General features: G+C 39.6%; 2 protein-coding genes across 2 annotated transcripts; both read left to right on the top strand.

The window, feature by feature from the left end:
- The first annotated feature begins 351 nt into the window (after positions 1 to 351).
- Positions 352 to 3,405, top strand: LOC139741071 (uncharacterized). Its single transcript, XM_071651658.1, has 4 exons — positions 352 to 463; positions 1,440 to 1,600; positions 2,352 to 2,566; positions 2,961 to 3,405. Exons 1-4 carry the CDS (start codon positions 352 to 354, stop codon positions 3,403 to 3,405), a joined length of 933 nt encoding a protein of 310 aa, XP_071507759.1.
- Positions 3,406 to 9,217: 5,812 nt separating this feature from the next.
- On the top strand, positions 9,218 to 16,903 carry LOC139741060 (uncharacterized). Its single transcript, XM_071651647.1, has 5 exons — positions 9,218 to 9,342; positions 13,628 to 13,758; positions 14,569 to 14,729; positions 15,448 to 15,662; positions 16,462 to 16,903. Exons 1-5 carry the CDS (start codon positions 9,218 to 9,220, stop codon positions 16,901 to 16,903), a joined length of 1,074 nt encoding a protein of 357 aa, XP_071507748.1.
- Positions 16,904 to 20,180: the final 3,277 nt, after the last annotated feature.

The raw sequence follows: 20,180 nt of genomic DNA, 5'->3' as shown, positions 1-20,180 counted from the left end.
TAATCTGTGCAATTCACAGTCTGTATAGATGTGTTTCATCTCTTCTCATGTAATATCATGCAATTTCCATGATTTCGGTTAATAGGAAAATTACAAATCACTGGAAACAATGTTCATGTATTTCAGCCCACTTCATCATGATACACACAACACATACATTAAATGTGTTGTGTACATTGGTGTAGTATAGCTACTAGTATTTCTGCTTACATGTAAACTGTACTTGACTCGATATGTTGCCTTGTATTTAGGATAGTTGAATTCGATTGGTTGCCATTATATGAGTTCCGTGACTCATGTTATTTATTGTTCTCTGTGCATCAGAATCATAGCGACGAAGAAAAACCAACGATGTCAAGTCAAAGCGACCCTGTGTACATCTTCCTCGCCTTCTGGGTGTTCATCGAATACCTCGCCGTGGTCGTTATCAACGTCCTAGCGTCGCTTCCAGACGACCCAACGGGTGAGCAAAAATATATAATATTCTTTCTTATGGAAGAAAAAAGGGAAAAACACGATGGGGAACATCGTGTGTCTTGCCTCTTATTGATCCCGCCATATATCCATCAAGACATATCCCAAATCTCTTGTGGCATCACCAGGTTTAGCGATTGGAAATGTGATGTCGTCAGTTTTCTTCAGTGCTTCGCGGTTCTTTCATCTACCCCCTTCATTATATTCATGTGGCTCTTACGTAATGACCGTTTGCTATGCACATACAAACAGGATCTATAGATATTTAACACTTTATATATGCCATAAAGGTAATTTGACACCGTAGGAGTACTCTTTATCTGTGTGCTGAAACACGTTTATGGCTGTTGACTAACTTGTTAACCTCGAGACAGTCTGCAACCAGGGACCACCTCCTTGCTGCAACGTATCGATAGCAAAATTACTTGCCTAAAGGCGCCATGACATTATGAGCGCGTGTTTGTGGGTGCGAAAACTGTCGTCTGCTGACCGTACTTGTCCGCAATAGTGGCGCGCATATTGAAATGTGATCAAGATTTGCTCACCGAGTTCGCTGAACTTATGACTTCAAACTCATAAGGGGATATCAAAATGTCATACGTCTGATCCACTGTGGTTGAAATGGATGTTACATAGGCATTCACCTCGATTTTGTTGTATGAATCCTACCTATAAGGCTTTGAATCGACACGTCTGAAATGGATTGCACATCAGTTTTTACACATACGTAATATGATTCTGATAACGATTTTTTGTTTTTGTTTGGGGGGATCATAAACAGTTTGTGTGTGTGTGTGTGTTTCTTATCACTGTGATGTTGTTTCATGCAGTACTGACAAGGATATGCTTACTTGTAACTTATAATTTCTGAGTGCCATTGATACTACTAACACCTTAATTATTTGCTAATTGATGATGTTACAGAACAATAATTTTTATGTTATCTGTCTGAAAACCTTTACAAGGTTGGTTCAAGAATCAAACGGGCGACATATCTGACAAGTACTACGTAGATATCAACCCAGCCGGCTGGGCCTTCTCAATATGGTCAGTCATCTACGTATGGCAAGCACTTTGGATCATCTACGCCATCGTCAACATTTTTCGCTCCAATAAGTTTGGGAAGGTGAGAGTTCTCATCTCTTTCCTTGTTTGTTTCTTTGTTCGTTTATATGTCTTTATTTCCAAAACAGTAAAAAATATACAAAATAGACAATGTTGAACATGACAATAATTGAAACATGAATCAAGTTTGAAGTATCAAAACGATGAAAACAAATTAACATGTGACAATGATGATAACATGTAATGATGGAAGTGGAAGTACACAAAGCAAACGGAGAATTTCAGTCATGGTATATCCTTGATGTCACTTGGTGCAGCTAAAAGGCGATTCAATTTTTCTTCAAATTAAGAGATAAGAGACAATACAATCTACGTTTTACAGAGAGAGCAAAGGTATATACAGAATGGTATCCAGGGGCGCATGCGGGAATTCGATAAAGGGGGAGGGGGGCACAAGGCAAGGTGCTACTTCCGGGTTTCGTCAGCTGACAAGCAAAGCCCCCTGGATCCGCCACTGATATTTTGATAAACATTATGCCCTATTTCTCATCTTTCGGTCTAAACTTGGTGTTTACGTTTTATACAATAGCTTGTGAAAGTTGACTAATTATATTAATCTTAGACAAAGTTAACTATTATGGCAGCTGTACATAAGTAGACTCAGTTTTCATATGAATAGTTCAGATTTGTTTTATTGTTGTTGTTGTTCTTTTAATTGAATCAAATTAATAATGTCATTGCTCGCTGCGAGCATTCGATAGAATCTAGATAATGAAAGCTTACCACCAAACATTCCACCGTCTCTTCGACAGGTCTATCTCAACCCGCCAACCGTTTCCCCGGTCTTTCTGGTCACCTACACTCTCAACCTCGTCTTTAACATCACGTGGTTGTTTCTATGGGACCGACAGTATCTTCCGATTGCCACACCCTGTTTAGCCCTCATCACCTTCACGCTCTACCTGTGCCTGTGGTTCAACCACCGTGCCGTGGCTAAGTACATCGATCAGCTGCGTGACCACAGCAAGTAAGAACGAAGACGACAACATCACTCTTTTTTCCTTTAATGAGATTTGATGTTTAGTTTGGTTTATCAAGTTTTCATCTTTATAGTATGCAATATGTCAAAGAAACTTCGTACAGCATTTGCTAGCCATGTACGTGAGCTCTCAGTATTAAGGTCCATGTAACAACTTTACAGTTGACAAAACCTGAATTACTTTTTCCGGACACAGTCAGTAACACTACTAGCAAGTATGATGATTCAAGCGGTCGATGTAAGGCAATCTACGGATGTATGATAGATATTCCAGTAACATTCATCGCACGCACTCTTTTTTTTTCTATGTTTTCCACAATATAAAACCATGGTGTTTATCCCTCTCTCTCTCTCTCTCACTCTTTCTTTCTCTCTGATACAGGGTCGACCTATGGTTGAACCGAATTTTGATCCAGAACGGACTGACCACCTATGCGACCTGGTGTACGATCGCCACTCTCCTCAATTTCACGTCGACCATCGTCTACTTCGCCGATGTCGAGCAGAAAACTGCCTGTCTCCTCTCACTCTCCATCCTCACGGTCGAGCTCCTTCTCTTTGTCATTCTCGACAACTTCGTGTGGGACAAGTATCTCAGGTCCACCTTTATGGCCTACCCGGTGGTCATCTGGGCCAGCACGGCCAGTCTAGTGAACAACTGGAACCCGGAAAACCCCGTGTCCATTTTCAACGCAGTGGTAGTTGGGTTGGCCGGTGCCGCATTCGTCTTCAAGAACATCATGCTTGTTGTGCGCGCGTGTCGAGAGGAAGACGCATGCGCGTCGAAGACCGACGGTAACAAAGTGCCACTGCAGGATGTTGCGTAGAGAATAACAATATCAACAGACAGTCGTCTGCAGTACGAACTCACTTACCCCTTCACTGGCGTAGCCAGGGGGGGGCGATGGGGGCGGTCGCCCCCCCTAAGATTTGGACCGGGGATTTGGGAGGCGGAAAAAAAAATGCGTGTATGCTGTATGCATGCACATGAAGCGGGTCTCCTTTGCAACCTTTCATCAAATAAGATATTTTTTTGGAATATTTCACTCAAAGTGTGCACCAGATCGTTGAATTTCAATTCAAAATATGCAAAATCTCTCGTGCTTGGGAGGGGGTATCCCCCTCCCAAACCCTCCCCCTATGTGCCTCTTTCCCTAGCTATGTACACTTTTTAGATTTACAAAAAATTATAATTCTGAGTGCACAAGACTTATCACTTATATTCCGAAAACTCAAGGTTCCCTCATGTATAAGGGGAATTCCCCCTTTTAATCGACCCTTTCCTCCCTCAGCCCCCCCCCCCAAAATCAGGTTTTTTTTGTTTTTTGTTTTTGTTTTTGTTTTTGTTTTTTTTTTTTTGGTGATTTCCCAAATGTTGATTCCATCAAATATGCGTATACGAGATATCTCAATTTCAACCTTAAAAAGGCAAAAGCACCATCGGAAGGGAAGGGTAGAGATAACACTCGCCCACGCCTTCTCCCTGCTCGTCCCCCCCCCCCCCCCCCCCCGCCATGCATAGAAGTAGACTGTGGCTATACCCAGATCGCTTTATTTCAATTCTAAAAACGCAAAAGCTCCACGAGCGGGAGGGGGAATTCCCCTTCCCCTAAGCTCTACCTCACTAGACTTTATACATACACACAGATGGTGCACATTCGGAATAAGAGCTAAATTCCGTGATTTTAACACTTCGATGAAAAAGTATTGCACCAAAAATTTGCACCAGATCGCTGAATTTCAGGTCTGAAAACGCAAAATCACCTTCGTGTGGCAGGGGATATGCCCCTATCTACACCCTCGTGTGCATGCTTTTTCTGTTTGATTGCTGAACAGACAGCGTTGATGATATTCAGTGTAAGAATTAATACAAGAAGACTAGTGTATTTAAATTATACCATTTTATAGGCAAATTGTTCAATAATAATCTGCACTAAAATATACTGCAACCTTAAAGGGATAGTACAGTTTTGGTGGAGGTGAGAATTGGGCTTTTAACTTTTTGCGAGATACCAAGAAAACACTTATGAAATAGTACAGAGCATACCATTTTAAGAGGAATTCGAAGTTTACTTGATGGAAATCGGGTTTGGAATGACGGAAACATCCCAAAACAAGGTAAAACAAAGCGATTGTGTGAAAGTGTGGGTCCCACACTTTATTAGAATCGCTCTTTTTGGATATCTCAGCTATTTCAAAACCAATTTTCATCAAATAAACGTTGAATTCCTCATAAAATTACATGCTCTTTCATATTTCATAAGAGGTTTTTCATTATCTCACCAAAAAATGTTAGAAATCTGAAGTTAGGTCTCAACCGAAACTGTACAATCCCTTTAAACAAGTGGGACTGTTTCAACTCGTTAAAACACGCAAAAACATGCATCAAATTGCACCATATGCAACATCAAAATGCAAAAAGTTCTCACCGTGGGAGGGGGGACACCCCCCTCCCACACCCTCCCCTCCCCCCTCGCTCGCTCCACTCGCTCGGGTTCAGTCGCGTTCATGATATTCAGTGAAAAGAATTAATACAAGAAGTGTATTTAAATTATATCATTTTATAGGCAAATTGTTCAATAAATTAATAATCTACACTAAAATATACTGCAACCTTAAACAAGTGGCACTGTTTCAACTCGTTAAAATACGCAAAAACATGCATCAAATTGCACCATTTGCAACATCAAAATCCAAAAAGTTCTCACCGTGGGAGGGGGACACCCCCTCCCACACCCTCCCCTCCCCCCTCCCCCCCCCCCCCCCCCATCGCTCACTCCACTCGCTCGGGTTCAGTCGCGTTCATGATATTCAGTGAAAAGAATTAATACAAGAAGTGTATTTAAATTATATCATTTTATAGACAAATTGTTCAATAATAATCTACACTAAAATATACTGCTATTAATATATACCTTAAACAAGTGGGACTGTTTCACGTCGATAAAACGCGCAAAAACATGCATCAAATTGCACCATTTACAACATCAAAATGCAAAAAGTTCTTACCGTGGGAGGGGGGACACCCTCCTCCCACACCCTCCCCCCCCCCCCCTCGCTCGCTTCGCTCGCTCGGGTTCAGTCGCGTTCATGATATTCAGTGAAAAGAATTAATACAAGAAGTGTATCTAAATTATACCCTTTTATAGGCAAATTGTTCCATAATAATCTACATCAAAATAAACTGCTACCATAAACAAGTGGGACTGTTTCACGTCGATAAAACGCGCAAAAACATGCATCAAATTGCACCATTTACAACATCAAAATGCAAAAAGTTTTTACCGTGGGAGGGGGACACCCCCCTCCCACACCCTCCCCCCCCCCCCCCTCGCTCGCTCCGCTCGCTCGGGTTCAGTCGCGTTCATGATATTCAGTGAAAAGAATTAATACAAGAAGTGTATCTAAATTATATCATTTTATAGGCAAATTGTTCCATAATAATCTACATTAAAATAAACTGCTACCATAAACAAGTGGGACTGTTTCACGTCGATAAAACGCGCAAAAACATGCATCAAATTGCACCATTTACAACATCAAAATGCAAAAAGTTTTTACCGTGGGAGGGGGTACACCCCCCTCCCACACCCTCCCCCCCCCCCCCTCGCTCGCTCCGCTCGCTCGGGTTCAGTCGCGTTCATGATATTCAGTGAAAAGAATTAATACAAGAAGTGTATCTAAATTATACCCTTTTATAGGCAAATTGTTCCATAATAATCTACATCAAAATAAACTGCTACCATAAACAAGTGGTACTGTTTCACGTCGATAAAACGCGCAAAAACATGCATCAAATTACACCATTTACAACATCAAAATGCTAAAAGTTCTTACCGTGGGAGGGGGGACTCCCCCCTCCCACACCCTCCCCCCCCCCCCCCCTCGCTCGCTCCGCTCGCACGGGCTCGGTCGCTTCGCTCCCTCGCAGACTCACCGCCCCCCCTAAGATGAAATCCTGGCTACGCCGTTGATCCTGTACCAGGGACTTTGGATAGTGTGCACCACGCTTTTGGGTTTTCTGTGCTAATAGGCACCCAACGGACACAAAGTGTTAAGGATAGTAGACTTCGCGAATTCTGATAGTTTTATATATATGTATATATATATATATATATATATATATGTAATTATATATATATGTATAAATATATATATATATAATTATATATATGTATAAATATATATATATATATATATATATAATTATATCTATATATATATATGTATAAATATATATAAATATATATATATATATACACACATAGGAGTATGTGTAGTAACTTATTCATTTGCATGTATGAATAATAGTAAGGATGAAGAAACTTCATTCTTTGATATAATATATATTCGTTTTGTTTTATTTTATACACTGGAATGCAAATCATTGCACTCTGCTATTCTTCTTCGTTCATCGACAATTTAGGTGCATTTTCGTCATTCGGACTGCCTTTCTGCGGTGCTGGTGCTGAAGCACGCATTATTATTATACTTCGAATCCCGTACATGTGGACACAGCAGATCTTAATAACAGGGATTTATGATATGAATAGTGGTAAAGACCTCTCCCTTTTGACTTTCCTGCGTAGGGAAAACCTTAATCTCTCTAGAGAAGTTAAAAGTTGTGTATGTGTGTGCTCGTGAGCCATGGTTTGTTTCAGCAAGAAGCTTCTTGAAGCTCCGAAGGTAATTGCAGTGTTTACAAAATCATGCATTATAAAAATAGTAGATAACTAGACTATTTTATACTGAGTGTGCATTACAATTTTCGGGAGAGGTCACGAGTGGACCTTGGGACAGTTGTAGAGTGGATGTTGGTATCATAGTGAATCAACAATTTGAATAAATGATTCGACCCTGGACCTGATGACTTAGGTTCTGTCGTTTGCTATACATGTGCTGGACATTGACGCATTGAGTACAAGACTGTAAAATGAAAAATAAAAAAATCCTATTCGCATTATGAACATACATGCATATATTAAAGTTTCACAAAGTAGTAAAGGAACGCAGCTATTGCTTCATTGTCCTTTTTTTGTACAATAAGATTACCAAGTTCACTAATTGTGTTCAAAAGTCATGGACCTTCTTCGCGCCCACTTCCAATATCATCCTTATTGTTCATTTTCAATATGTTTTATTTTCATGTAGAAAAACAAAGCACACAAGTAAAATCATAAAAGCCTATATACAATATTAATAACAATGCGATAATTTTCAAACATGCTGGTTACACATCTAAAAAAGAACTTGTGGCGATTGCGCCTTCGATACACGATGCAGAACGCGGAAGTGTGAGAGATGAAGGTGTACAGAAACAGAACAAAGGGACAACGACAAGAAGAGAGAAAAAAGCTGGGATGCAGATATGGACATTGGCATTGAGGGAGAGCCGTCACGCAGGAAAACAGTTCAAAGAACTGGAGTGACAGTAATTATGTTCAGACGGTGATCCTTAAAAGCTAACTTTGAGGATAAGCTCTATGGGGCGCCAAGTGTCACACGGTCGATTTCGTTACGGACTCGGTCATTTCGTTGACAAAATGGCCATTTCGTCTTGAAATCGACCATGCGACACTCGGCGCCCCATATGGACGTTATCCTCGAAGTTAGCTTTTCCTCGAGTTTTTTTTTTTTTCTCTCTCTTTCTATTTTTATTGAAACGTATATACAATGAATATAAACATACCAAAGATTACAATATAAAATCATGGGGCATACACGTACATGTATACAACCATATACTTTGTGATTTCAAACACGTCGTATACACCTACCAATCACCAAATATATTGGCCTTTCCGAGAGGTTAAGGATCACCGTGTGTCTGAACGTAGCTAGTGAGAAACCAACCATACCCATTCATATCACCCATCCATGCTGACATTGAAAAATTACCAAATAATGATAATATGGAGTGATCGTGAAAGACCATACTATTATGTCTCTTAAGCATTCTTTTGAAATTGTTCGGCAAAATAGCACTTGTTATGAGGAGGACTCTCATTGTTAGGCGTTAAGTAATTCGTCACGCTTGATCTACCCCACTCATCCCTAAATCTTCAGTAGTAAGGCAGTTTGTGTCAAGTGTTGAGAAGTACATGCACGGGAAGACAGCTCTCAAACAGATGCCAAACTTCCAAGAGATAATTGTATTTACGTCTAAGACAAATATAGGAACCATTTAATTGTCCATGACTTTTAGCTATATTTAAGGATTAATCTGTGTGACACTCATTCGAATTATGGATATCTAGTATCTATTGAATTCTAGCTTTATCAATTACATTCTTTCTTTCTATGGTATCAAGGATAGCATCAGCAACAAAGCAGACCTAAGGGGAAAAGTTACTTACTAGTACTCAACCACACACAACAAGAGAAAACTCTATGCTCTCTGCCGAGGTGTGAAGCCCCGTCATTTCAGGGAGCAAACGAGGAGAAATCAAAAAGCCGGACTCGCGAGAACCAATATGCCTCTTCATCATAAGATTGTATCGAAAATAGAGATCACCAAAACGAATAGAGTATACTGTTTATGAGTAAAAAGTTACTGAATTTCAAGGTCTCACATGTTTACAGAATAAAAAAGTAGCCGTCATATATGCAAATTAAACAATTGCACCTTTTGATAAGGACATGCGATTATTCTCCACTCGACCAGCCATTTTCAAAGGCTCTCACGCTGTTGGTAGCGCCGACATTCCGGGAGCAGCAAGGCGAAGCCCAGTTCGCCTCCACTCTCACAATACACGTCCACAGCAGTAAGCTTGACTTCGTTTCGCGTGACGACCCTCTGCTAACTTCTCATACAAAATCTGTAGGCCTATATTTACTGATTACGGTGAAAACGCCTTTGACAAAGGATATCTACCATACATGACCTGTGCAAACGTATCTTCACAGAAGTTTGTGTGCGTGTGTGTGTGTGTGTGTGTGTTTTACGTAAGGAATGACGTCATGGTTTCATTCCTACACCTTGTCGTGACCACTACCACTATTTCATTAAATCGTGTGAAAGTTTGAAATTCCAATACTTTGTAATAATGGAATCAATGATTTTAATGAAACCTCAACTATTCTGTATGTACGATTTAAGTATAAATCATTTCTATACATCACACATAACACGGAATGACAGTTCCTTTTGTAATTAATGTTTAGTGAGCAACATGACTTATTCAATAACATTTTATAGGACAAATAGAAATGGATTGTCATCAGATTTTAGCGGAGGTGAGAGAGGAAGGAGTCAGCATAGGACGGAAGACAGAGAGGGTGAATGACGAAAAAAAAACCGAGTGATGAGAGAGAGGGAAAGACAGAAACAGATCGACAGACAGACAGACAGACAGAGTCAGAAAGAAAGAGAAATGTACACATCAAACTCTTATGAAAGCGAAATAATCTGATTGGATGGCAGGCTAAATGACGAAGGACCAATAATTGACGAGATAAACTGACGACATAGATTGTAAGTTAACGTGACAGATTGTATTCACGCTCGAGAAAGGAGATGATCGAACAGGCAGGAACATCCAATCTATACCATTTGGTATTGTTCACAAATCTAATCATAAAAATAATCTTTATATTCATATTATGTAGAAGTCAAACTGAATGACTTTTACGTCTAAAAAGATATTGTTTACTATGTTTTCTGCAGGCCATTTCATCAAATACAAACATACAAACAGTTTACTGAGTTTATTCACATGGTGAAAATGTGTAAGTGAAGACCTTTTGGCTGTTGTACAGTGAATTTTCTAGTCGAGGGAAATATCACATATCCGGGAAGTAACGATTTGTGCTGGTAATAAACAAAGAAAAGAAAATAACAGTAAGAAAATGTTAAAACAGATAGCACAGGACCAACTTACTATGTAAATTCTTCGCGGAAGGATTACGTGTATCATAATGACACCCGTTAAGAGAAGAAAAGGTCGGATATAGGTCAAATGTAGGAAGCTTTACGACTAGTGCGACTATGCCGAAGAGAAATCAAGTATTATACAACTATTTTTCGGTCAAACGTATGACGCATTCACACATCACGAGACAACCAACCAACACTGAATCAACAAGGAACAGTAGCTCCATGAACCCAACTAGTAAAAGAAAGAAAAGGACCTACATAATGCAGAATTTTTGATAATGAAACAACGCACTACACATACAAGAAATCTATAGAATATGCTTGAGACAGGGAGGTGTGACCTCCCTGCTTGAGATGATATAGGCCAACGCAAAGAACTCATTTCAATATCATTATCTGAATTGTAAGTTATGTAGAATTTCAAAAAAAAAAATCTAACGTCTAACCATCTCGGGCACTTTTGCGTATATATTTTTTGTTTTCGGAGTTGGTAATTGGCTGGTGCGCATTTCTGTGGGTTTAGGGGGCCTTTTACACATAAGTAAGAACAGCTTTGACTAGTGACTTTTGTTTGCTTGTCCTGTTCCCTACACACAAAATAAATGTTGACGAAAATATTGACAGGGATATGAGTGAGCAGCTGCTCGCTTTGGTTTGTTAAAATTGTGATAGAGGAGTGATGTATTACAATTAAACTAGGGCGCTGCCTTTGTCAAAGCAATTATAAATCAACACCTGTAATAAGGGCTTTTTACACTTGTAAATTTTTGCTTAGCCCCGGACCAACGGTGGGGCTAAGGGGGGGGGGGGCCTTAGCCCCACCGTTGGTACGGGACTATCCTTAGCCCACTTTCTGTTTACACTCGTTTTTGCCAAAGTGGGCTAGCCCCACCGATAGTACGGTACTATCTGGCCCTGCAAAATAGCAGGGGTTAGCACCGCAATTGCGGTGCCAAGCAAGTGAGTGTAAACAGAACGAAAAAATAATCCTGGGCTAAGCGGCGGAGACGTAGTCCGACCCTCACTGACCAATCAGAAACGAGGTAATCAAGTGCTGCCGGTGCGTGCGTGTACGTGTACAGTACACAGCGTAATTATGAATATTCAGTGGTTTGGAAAGTCCGGGGCTAAGAAATACGAGTGTAAAAAGGTCAGTTTTCTCCTTAGCCCCGGACAAGAGATAGTACGGGACTAATTGGCTAGTGTAAAAAGCTGAAAAAATTGGTACGGGACTAACGATAGTCCTGGGTCAGAGAAAGTCCGGGGTTAAGAAACACAAGTGTAAAAAGCCCTAGTAATAGAGTCCATAGCTTCTCCGCGGCACGTAGCATGGCATGAGTAAGGGAGAGTTTCTCGTCTTTTCTCCTTGATATAAAGCCTATCTCATACACTGCCTCTTTTCTGAAGGACAGCGCCTGCATGGAAGTACACGTGCGGGCACTCAACTGAGGCAAGCGCTGAGGATTTACTTTGAAATTGGGGAAAAAATCCTGGCGTTACGAAACGAATATTTTCCTCTATTGTTTGGTTCCAGAGAGAAAATTTCAATAACAAAGGAGAGTTTGCACAGAGTGAATGTACGCCTTGATCCTGACTCGATACGGTGACGGATGAACTGCCGCACACACATCAAATGGTAGGATTTCCGATCGAGCCGTGACATCATAGTTGACCAGAAAAGTACGCGAAGTTACGAAACGAAATCTATGACGCTGTGAGTACATGTGTGTATAAACCTATAAAACAACACACGATACGTCTACTGCCATTCGCACAGTACGTCAGGGGAGTGAAAGGACAGAAAGGTGGAATTTCGCAGCGTGCAGACGTAGACAAGTTTTATTGATATTCGAGCTCGTACCACTTCTTCGCAAACTTTCAAGTTCCTTGTACAACGCAGAAAGCCTGTTGACGAGCGTGATTTTTATTAAAGGTGAGAGTAAAGATAATGATAGAAATATATCACTTATCATTATCTCTTTATATCATCATCCAATTTCCTATATAGTAATCTCTGGTTTGATTCCTAGATGTTCAGGCTTTTGTTTTTCAAGTCCCTCGTGGCATAATTTGGCAAGTATGGTCGTAAGTAAACCTATTTCATAGCATTTGTGATTGCTGCATATTGTTTTATATGACATGTAATTTAATGTATTTGAGTAATGCAGAATATACCCCCTGTTTCTATATCGCAAGTAACACGACAAACATTTACACGATCCGTAATGTTTGCTGTGAAGTGACCGTCTTGACCAAGATCAGGAATTCACTTCCCAGGCCCCTTCCCTAACCCCATCGATCTCTGGCTGTTGATGGAATGAAAAGATACTGCTATAAGCTTGTGGAGAAGCGACTCGCTTCAACTTGCGTGTATATACCGAAACAAAACTTTGTGTGTTATACTTATAGGACTGTTTGTGAACAGGTGCGTGCTTTCAAAGTACACATAAACAGGTGTAATATATTTTCATCAAGGCGTTAATATATGCATCGAGGTCACAATACATTGTCTGAAGAGATGACGTCTGTGGAATGGTTGATAGAATGCGGGGAAGACGATCGATAATTTCCCTTTCACCCGCTTTGGATTACACATCGGCCTATTCAGTTCGTGTAGTACACATCCCAGCCCAGGACTTTCTTGTGTTCACTGTCGCGTACGTCATCGGAGTAGGCCTTACGAGTGTATTTTCTTGTGTACCCGTCCATTAAAGCCTTGATTTTGAGCACCTGTTACCGGTAGGTGTATTAGATTGAAAGTGTCTCCTGTGTTGACGAAGTGCTGGTTGTGACGGACTGTCCAGTTTCTTTAGCTTGTTTATCTTGATTCTTCACGCCGATCGTGTCTCAATGGATAAATACTCTCAGTCTGATCTTTATGGTCTATTCCTTCCCGCAACATACTCGTATATCTCACATACATGTATATTTATTTAGCTTTTGTCGATATGTCCGTGAAGGAAATGATGGTTTGTCTGGAAGGAATAGGGGTATGCCATTGACATGCTTCATACATTTCATCATTCTTGTGCATGTACTGTTTTGTACAGTGAATTAAAATTCGTACCTTGATTTTACTATGTGAAGCATGGCAGTTTGTGTGCATATTGCGTATCATGTTCCTCACCCAACTCTACATATATTATATGTTGTTGTGATCCTTTCACTTTCAGAGCGGTTTTCGACTCAGAATCCAAGATGCAGAGAAAGACGAGCGATCCCCTGTACGTGGTCCTGGCCTGTTTTCTCTTGCTCGAGTTCCTCGTCGTAGTCACGTTGAATGGGTTGTCGAGCGGCACACCGGGTGAGTGGGGATCAGCCGATACCGTGCTGGGCGAACTTGAGAATAAGTCGTGTTAAATAATGATAAAATCAAATCTCTAATGACCATCGTCTGGAAATGTTCTTAACATTATAGCAAAAACAGCTGACATACGATAATGATAAAGCAACAATGTCCTTAGAAAGATTAGCCCGGTAAGTGTATGAAAGTTCGAAAGGTCAAAATCAAGTAGATTATTACCTTTATATCCATGATTAGTGTATAATCTCTCTTTCTTCACATCCTCATCCTCTTCATCTCTTCTTTTCTTATATTCCCTTTCAATTGTAGTAAATGTATCTTTGACTAATTATATGTCAGTCAGTCTAATTATCAATCTGCCTACCTCTTTTTGTCTTCCTTCATTTTCGTCTTTTAATACACATCTTCCAGTCTGCACTTTTGTCTAGTCGAATGTCAATACATACTTGTTTCTATTACTATATCTCTGTCTATTTTTGTCGCTTTTTCTCTACTCTCTCCCTCTTTCCCTCTTTTGGAAAGTGCAATTTAGAGAGATAAAAATATAGCCAATACATTTCTATTTTATAGTCTATTGCATTAATTTGTTTAATTCGCGCCACCTATCAATTAGTGTAATACTTAATCAGACATTTATATTTTCGAGAATAGAATATGTTGGAGATAGTTGTAATGACCATCTCGATTACTTTTATCGACCACCAACACCGTTATCACTATTCATTACCAGATCAAACATCCATAAACACCTCTCTCATAATAAGGCTGTGCTTACTATATTATTTTTCCTCACATGAAACACTGAAACAGGCTTGTTCCTGAACTCGACTGGAGACATTTCAGATCTCTACTACGTGGATATCGTCCCAGCGGGATGGGCTTTCTCCATCTGGGGTCTCATCTATATCTGGCAGGCTCTATGGATCATCTACGTGGTCTTCAACATCTGCCGCAGCAACAATTACGGCAAGGTCAGTATACTTCCAATTGCAATACCACTAGTATTCGCCTCGAACTTCTGAATGACATCTGAATGATGTCATAGTACATTGTACTATAACCTTCACAAATTTGGGGGCGGGAGTATATGTAGAGTAATATGTATTCACACTTGACATGAGAAGGATAATCTTCATAAATAGGTTCTAGGCGAGTTGTAGCAATTATGTAGACAAAACATGTTTTAGCGCATCTTCATGTATATTCATGCTCAGATTAACCAATTTGGTTACAGTATTAGAATGGATTTAATCGCTTTATTGCACAATTCAATAATTGACTCTTTGATCAAGCATCGAATTTATACTGACTAGACAATACATCTGAATATCAAAATGAAGGCACCAGAGGAATACCTATAAAATGTTATTAGTTAAGCATTTTAATATGTGAGTTGAAGGCCACATTCAAAGATTGATTTGGCCCGTGGAAATTTGCCAAGAGGTGTCTTGTTCAGGATGAGAGAGCAGTTTTCTAAAATTGCCTTGAAGCCTTGTTTATGACAAGACGACAAGAAGACCCTGTCCAAGGCACCAAATCTTCTGTTTATTATCTAGTCATCATTACGGCGCTTCAGCAAGTTTCACAAAGTTGTATATTATAAAGCGATATGAAAAAAAAAAAACATACACAAAACTCGCAAAATTAATTCACCAGGGTTGTCCGACTTAACTTTCCTGTCGACAACAGGTGTATCTCAACCCAGCCACAGTGACACCCCTTTTCCTGATCGTCTACATGATCAACCTCGTGCTCAACGTCGCCTGGCTGTTCACGTGGGACAGACAGCATGTTCCCGTGGCCTTCGCCATCTTGGCTCTCACTGCCTTTACCCTGTACGTGTGTCTCTGGCTCAATCACCGGGCAGTCCGCCAAAACATCGTACAGATGCGCAACCACCAGAGGTAAGTCGCGTGACACTCCAATTGCTTTGCCGTCCGCTGTTAGGCTATAATAATGATCATATATGTGTGTGTTTGTTTGTTTTTTTTTTTGTTGTCAATTTTGTCACTTACAAACATAAGGGATGATGCAGAATATATAAGGTTCGTCATAGGAAATATCGAAAATGGCAAAGAACAATTTCATGATACGATACTGCATAGCGAATTAGAAATTTTTCAGTAGAAGAATTGTAGAGCCAACATAAACTCTTTATGAAGATGGCGATTATTCCGTGAGCTTTTTTTCATTTCTTGTCGTCAGAACGTAAGATAAATGAAAATACAATAACGTAAAACCCCTAAATGCTTGATGCTGTAGTTGTGGGCAAACAATTTAAGAGTCTTCCAACACTATGCTAGACAGTGAAAGAAATCATGTGAAGGCTCGGTCACTACGAACTAATTTCGTACGATCATTAAGAAGGCCGTAGCATCCGTAGACCGTTCGTAGCCTGGTCGATGGTCTTGTCCAAGATTTTTTTTTTTTTTTACTTCGTACGAAACCCTCTCTTCGTAAGGCGGCCGTACGAACTCCAGAATTCGTACGAACAGTGACTTTCGTACGAACGCATAGTTCGTACGAACCTTTTTGACCGTAGCTTTAGATTACTTTATAATTATATCTGATATGAAGATCACTTCACACGTCTGTGTAATGATCTCAGAACTCTAATGACTATTGTTCAAAAAAAAATCACAGCACTCAAAAAGACAACAAATAGACTTACTACCACAACATTGTGTGTGTTTACCTCCTCAGGGTCGACCTGTGGTTGAACCGACTACTGATTCAGAACGGACTGGCCATATACGCGACATGGTGTTCCATTGCCACACTCCTTAACTTCTCCATGACGCTCCAGTACTTCGCCGATGTCGACCCAAAGACGGCCTGCCTCGTGGCTCTCTCTATCCTCACTGTGGAGCTCGTCCTCTACGTCGTCCTCGACAATTTCATCTGGGACGCGTACCTTCGATCTACCTTCATGCCCTACCTGGTGGTCATCTGGGCCACGTCATCGGCCATGGTCAACAACTGGGACTCGGAGAGCGTGGTGTCTGTATTCACTGCTGTCATCGTAGGTCTGGCGTGTGCCGCGTTCGTCTTCAAGATCCTGATGGTCATTGTGCGCGCGTGCCGTGAGCGGAATGGTGGTGCTGGAAATGGCGATGGAAGCAAGATGGCCAAAGTGGTCGCTTAGTCCCCAAAACAAAGCAAAAAAAAAAAATGTATAAATGCAGTCTTCCCATGCAAAGGGGCTTCCCAATACCGCCTTCCGAATACATGCACTTACTCGTCCACACATCCAACAAGTGTAGGACAATTTCTAATCCTTTGCCTTGTGCAGCCCAGTCAGCGTGAATATTGTTAGAAATGAGCCATTTTGTCCGTATTTACTAAAATATGCTCTTGTGGAATACCACATTTGCAACCAGGGCCCCATTTCATAGAAAGCAGATACGATAGCAGAACTGACCGTGAATATATTTTACGATATTTATTTGTATTTCTGTATCTTTACCATTAGTGTCTTCTGTATGTTGTTCTATAACTTAATCATTACGTCATTTCAAGGCATTACTAAAGCATCATTCATTTTATATTTATTATGCGTGTATGCTGGATCTCGAGACGACAAACACGTAAGATGTCAAGAATATATGGAGTATAGGTCATTGGGAACAATCTTTCGCTCGTAGTATGCGTTTTTTAAATGTGTACATAAGTTATATGCTGCTTTATACGTAGATACAAAGGATACTGGACCTAGTTCAAACGCGGGACATGTATATTTTTGATAAATTAAAATAAATTGTGCTTTGTACATAAGTATTACAACACCTGAGTTACGTTCGATGTGATTTGGTTTCTTTTATATTTAAAGTCCAGGTCGGTAAATATATATATATATATATATATATATATATATATATATATATATATATATATATATATTGAAAGAAATTGGACTGAGGCGGGACGTTGCCAATTTCAGTCCAATTTCTTTCAATATATATGCAACCAACAATGCGGCACCGCGCACGTTCGGGACCCAGGGAACTATCTCTCACATTATATATATATATATATATATATATATATATATATATATATATATATATATATAGTTATTAAGGAAACTCCGTGAAAAGACGTTGTTTTGACGAATTTTCGCTCATAGGGCTTTGGGGCTTTGTCAAAATACCGTCTTTTCACGGAGTTTCCTTATGAACCAATATCTTCTTAGACTCGGAACAGAAACCTTTTGCTGTTTAATACAGTGTAATTATAAATATAAAGGTCAAACCTTCGCGGTCGCAAAGGAGTCTATGTATCTCTTTCATATTCCCTCCACTGTAACTACTCTACAACAAGGGAGAGGCTAAAGTACAGGGCCTATATAGGACAGTGCCAGTGGTGCATGTAGTAGTCTTGGCACAGACTCCTTTACGACTGACAAGGGTTTGTGCCTGCAAACTCGGGTCACCTCATGATATAAATGAAAGTCTGACAAATTACCTATCATGAGAATCGGGAACAGTCTACTGAGCACTTCACCAGGCACTGCGCCCTCTATAAAGGACATTTTCTTTTTTGATACTAGAAATAACTTGATTAGAAAAAAAGAGAGAAACCATTAACATGCACTCCAATAAAAATTGGATCAAAATCGCATGTGAAATAAGGAAGTTCCGACATTTTTTTTTTTTTTTTTTTTTTTTTTTTTTTGCAAAGCAGTTCTCAAACATGCAGTCGAAATGAATGGGCAAATGAGTGACCTGACGATGTCATTACCTTCACACAATTTTCTACTGATTGTGTACAAAAACAGATGAAAATTGCTTTTTACTGCTATGAAACTATAAATCATATTTTTCATTGCTCAATATCTTCATAATAATTATCAGTTAGATATACTAGGATTTGAAACTGGGGCATAATACATTTGTAATTGTATTTGCACATACAAAGAAAACCCCAAAACAAAAACTGGTAATTTCAAGATTTTATGTACAGCTGAAACTATATGGCAATTTGTAAAGCAACGACATCATCAACTCACTCATTTGCATATTCATATTAATTGTAAAAGAATTTATAAATTAGCAATTTCATGATTTCTGTCTCTAATTCTTATCGGACTTTCATCTAATCTTCACTGTTCTGTATGAAAAATTTTACTCTTTCTTTTCAGAGTAACTATTAATTAATTTGACCGGAATTATCCTCTGAGTCTTTAAATTTTTTTCACGGTCAAGCTTTATCAGACAACCCAACCCTGGCTTGTACACTGTGAAGAGTTGTAGGACATCCCCACCCCCTTCGCTTTTTGCTTAAAGCATATACACATTTAATAACAATACTAACCCTAAAAAGACTGGGCTATTTTGGTAGCTCGAAAGACTGGGGGGGGGGGGGGCTCAAGGCCCCCCCCCCCCCCCCAAGATCTCGGCCATGGATCGTGCGATCGCCGCGGAACTTTGCACAATGGTAGTGTGCGATGTTATCTACAAGATTGTGTTTTTAAATTTTAGAAAATAGTCTTCTTTGATTTTATTTTGATTAATTATGATAATTTATGCGAGAAATCACAATCTTTCATCCAAATCAGTAAATAAAGCTCCAAAAGTGCTCATTTTAGGTATAATTATTCTTTGTGGCATTCTTAGCAAATGTACTTGAAAAAAAATTCGGTATCAAAATTAATTTCTTATTTATTTTGTTTCATGAATTTCTTATGTATTTCATTGTTTTTTCGACCTTTTGTTTTTGTTGTGTTTTGTAACAAAATGTGTGACAGACACTTTTTGAAGCATAATACTCCTAAAACAAACCAGTTTTAGCAATTGAGAGTAAAAATAAGCATATTTATATGAACCATGTGAAAAAACTCAATTTGCATTGACTTTGTACACAAAATCACATTTTTAAGCCATTTTTGGCCTCACGTGCATGTACAAAAAGTCATGTAACTTTAGAACCGTACCCCGAGGCGTCACAAATTTGGTGTCAAAATGTGCGGGAAACTCAAAAGAAAAAAGTCATGGGGCATCGCAGCGAGAGCATTTGCGTGTTGCAGAGTAATCGTGCGAAATGTCGAGGGGGGGCCTCCGAGGCCCCCCCCCCCCGTGCAGTTAGGGTTAAGAAAAAGAAATCAAAATCTACCTCTGGTGCTAGTTTTTTCTGCTTCTTTTTGCAGTTCAACATAGTTTTGTTCTACATTCATGTCTTTTATTTTAAATATCAAATGTGTATTGCGAGTGGTGAGAAACAATCTGGCAACTGCAATGTTTACAAAATCTCTCCAGATAAAGACTAGCAAGGATATTATGATTTCCTGGGCAATAAGATGAGTGAAACAATCTGACTACTCTACACACACATACACATAAACACGCACACACACAAACACACACACATCGATAGACTACTAGTACATGCAAAATGAAAACCCACAAGTGACTTGGTTCTGATTT

The sequence above is a fragment of the Diadema antillarum genome, unplaced genomic scaffold (genome assembly GCF_040938485.1).
Source record: "Diadema antillarum isolate AM-2024a unplaced genomic scaffold, OU_Dant_1.0 seq00000900_RagTag, whole genome shotgun sequence".
Classification (NCBI taxonomy): domain Eukaryota; kingdom Metazoa; phylum Echinodermata; class Echinoidea; order Diadematoida; family Diadematidae; genus Diadema; species Diadema antillarum.
Note: the sequence above shows the minus strand (reverse complement) of the source record. Positions and strands in the feature narration are given on the sequence as shown.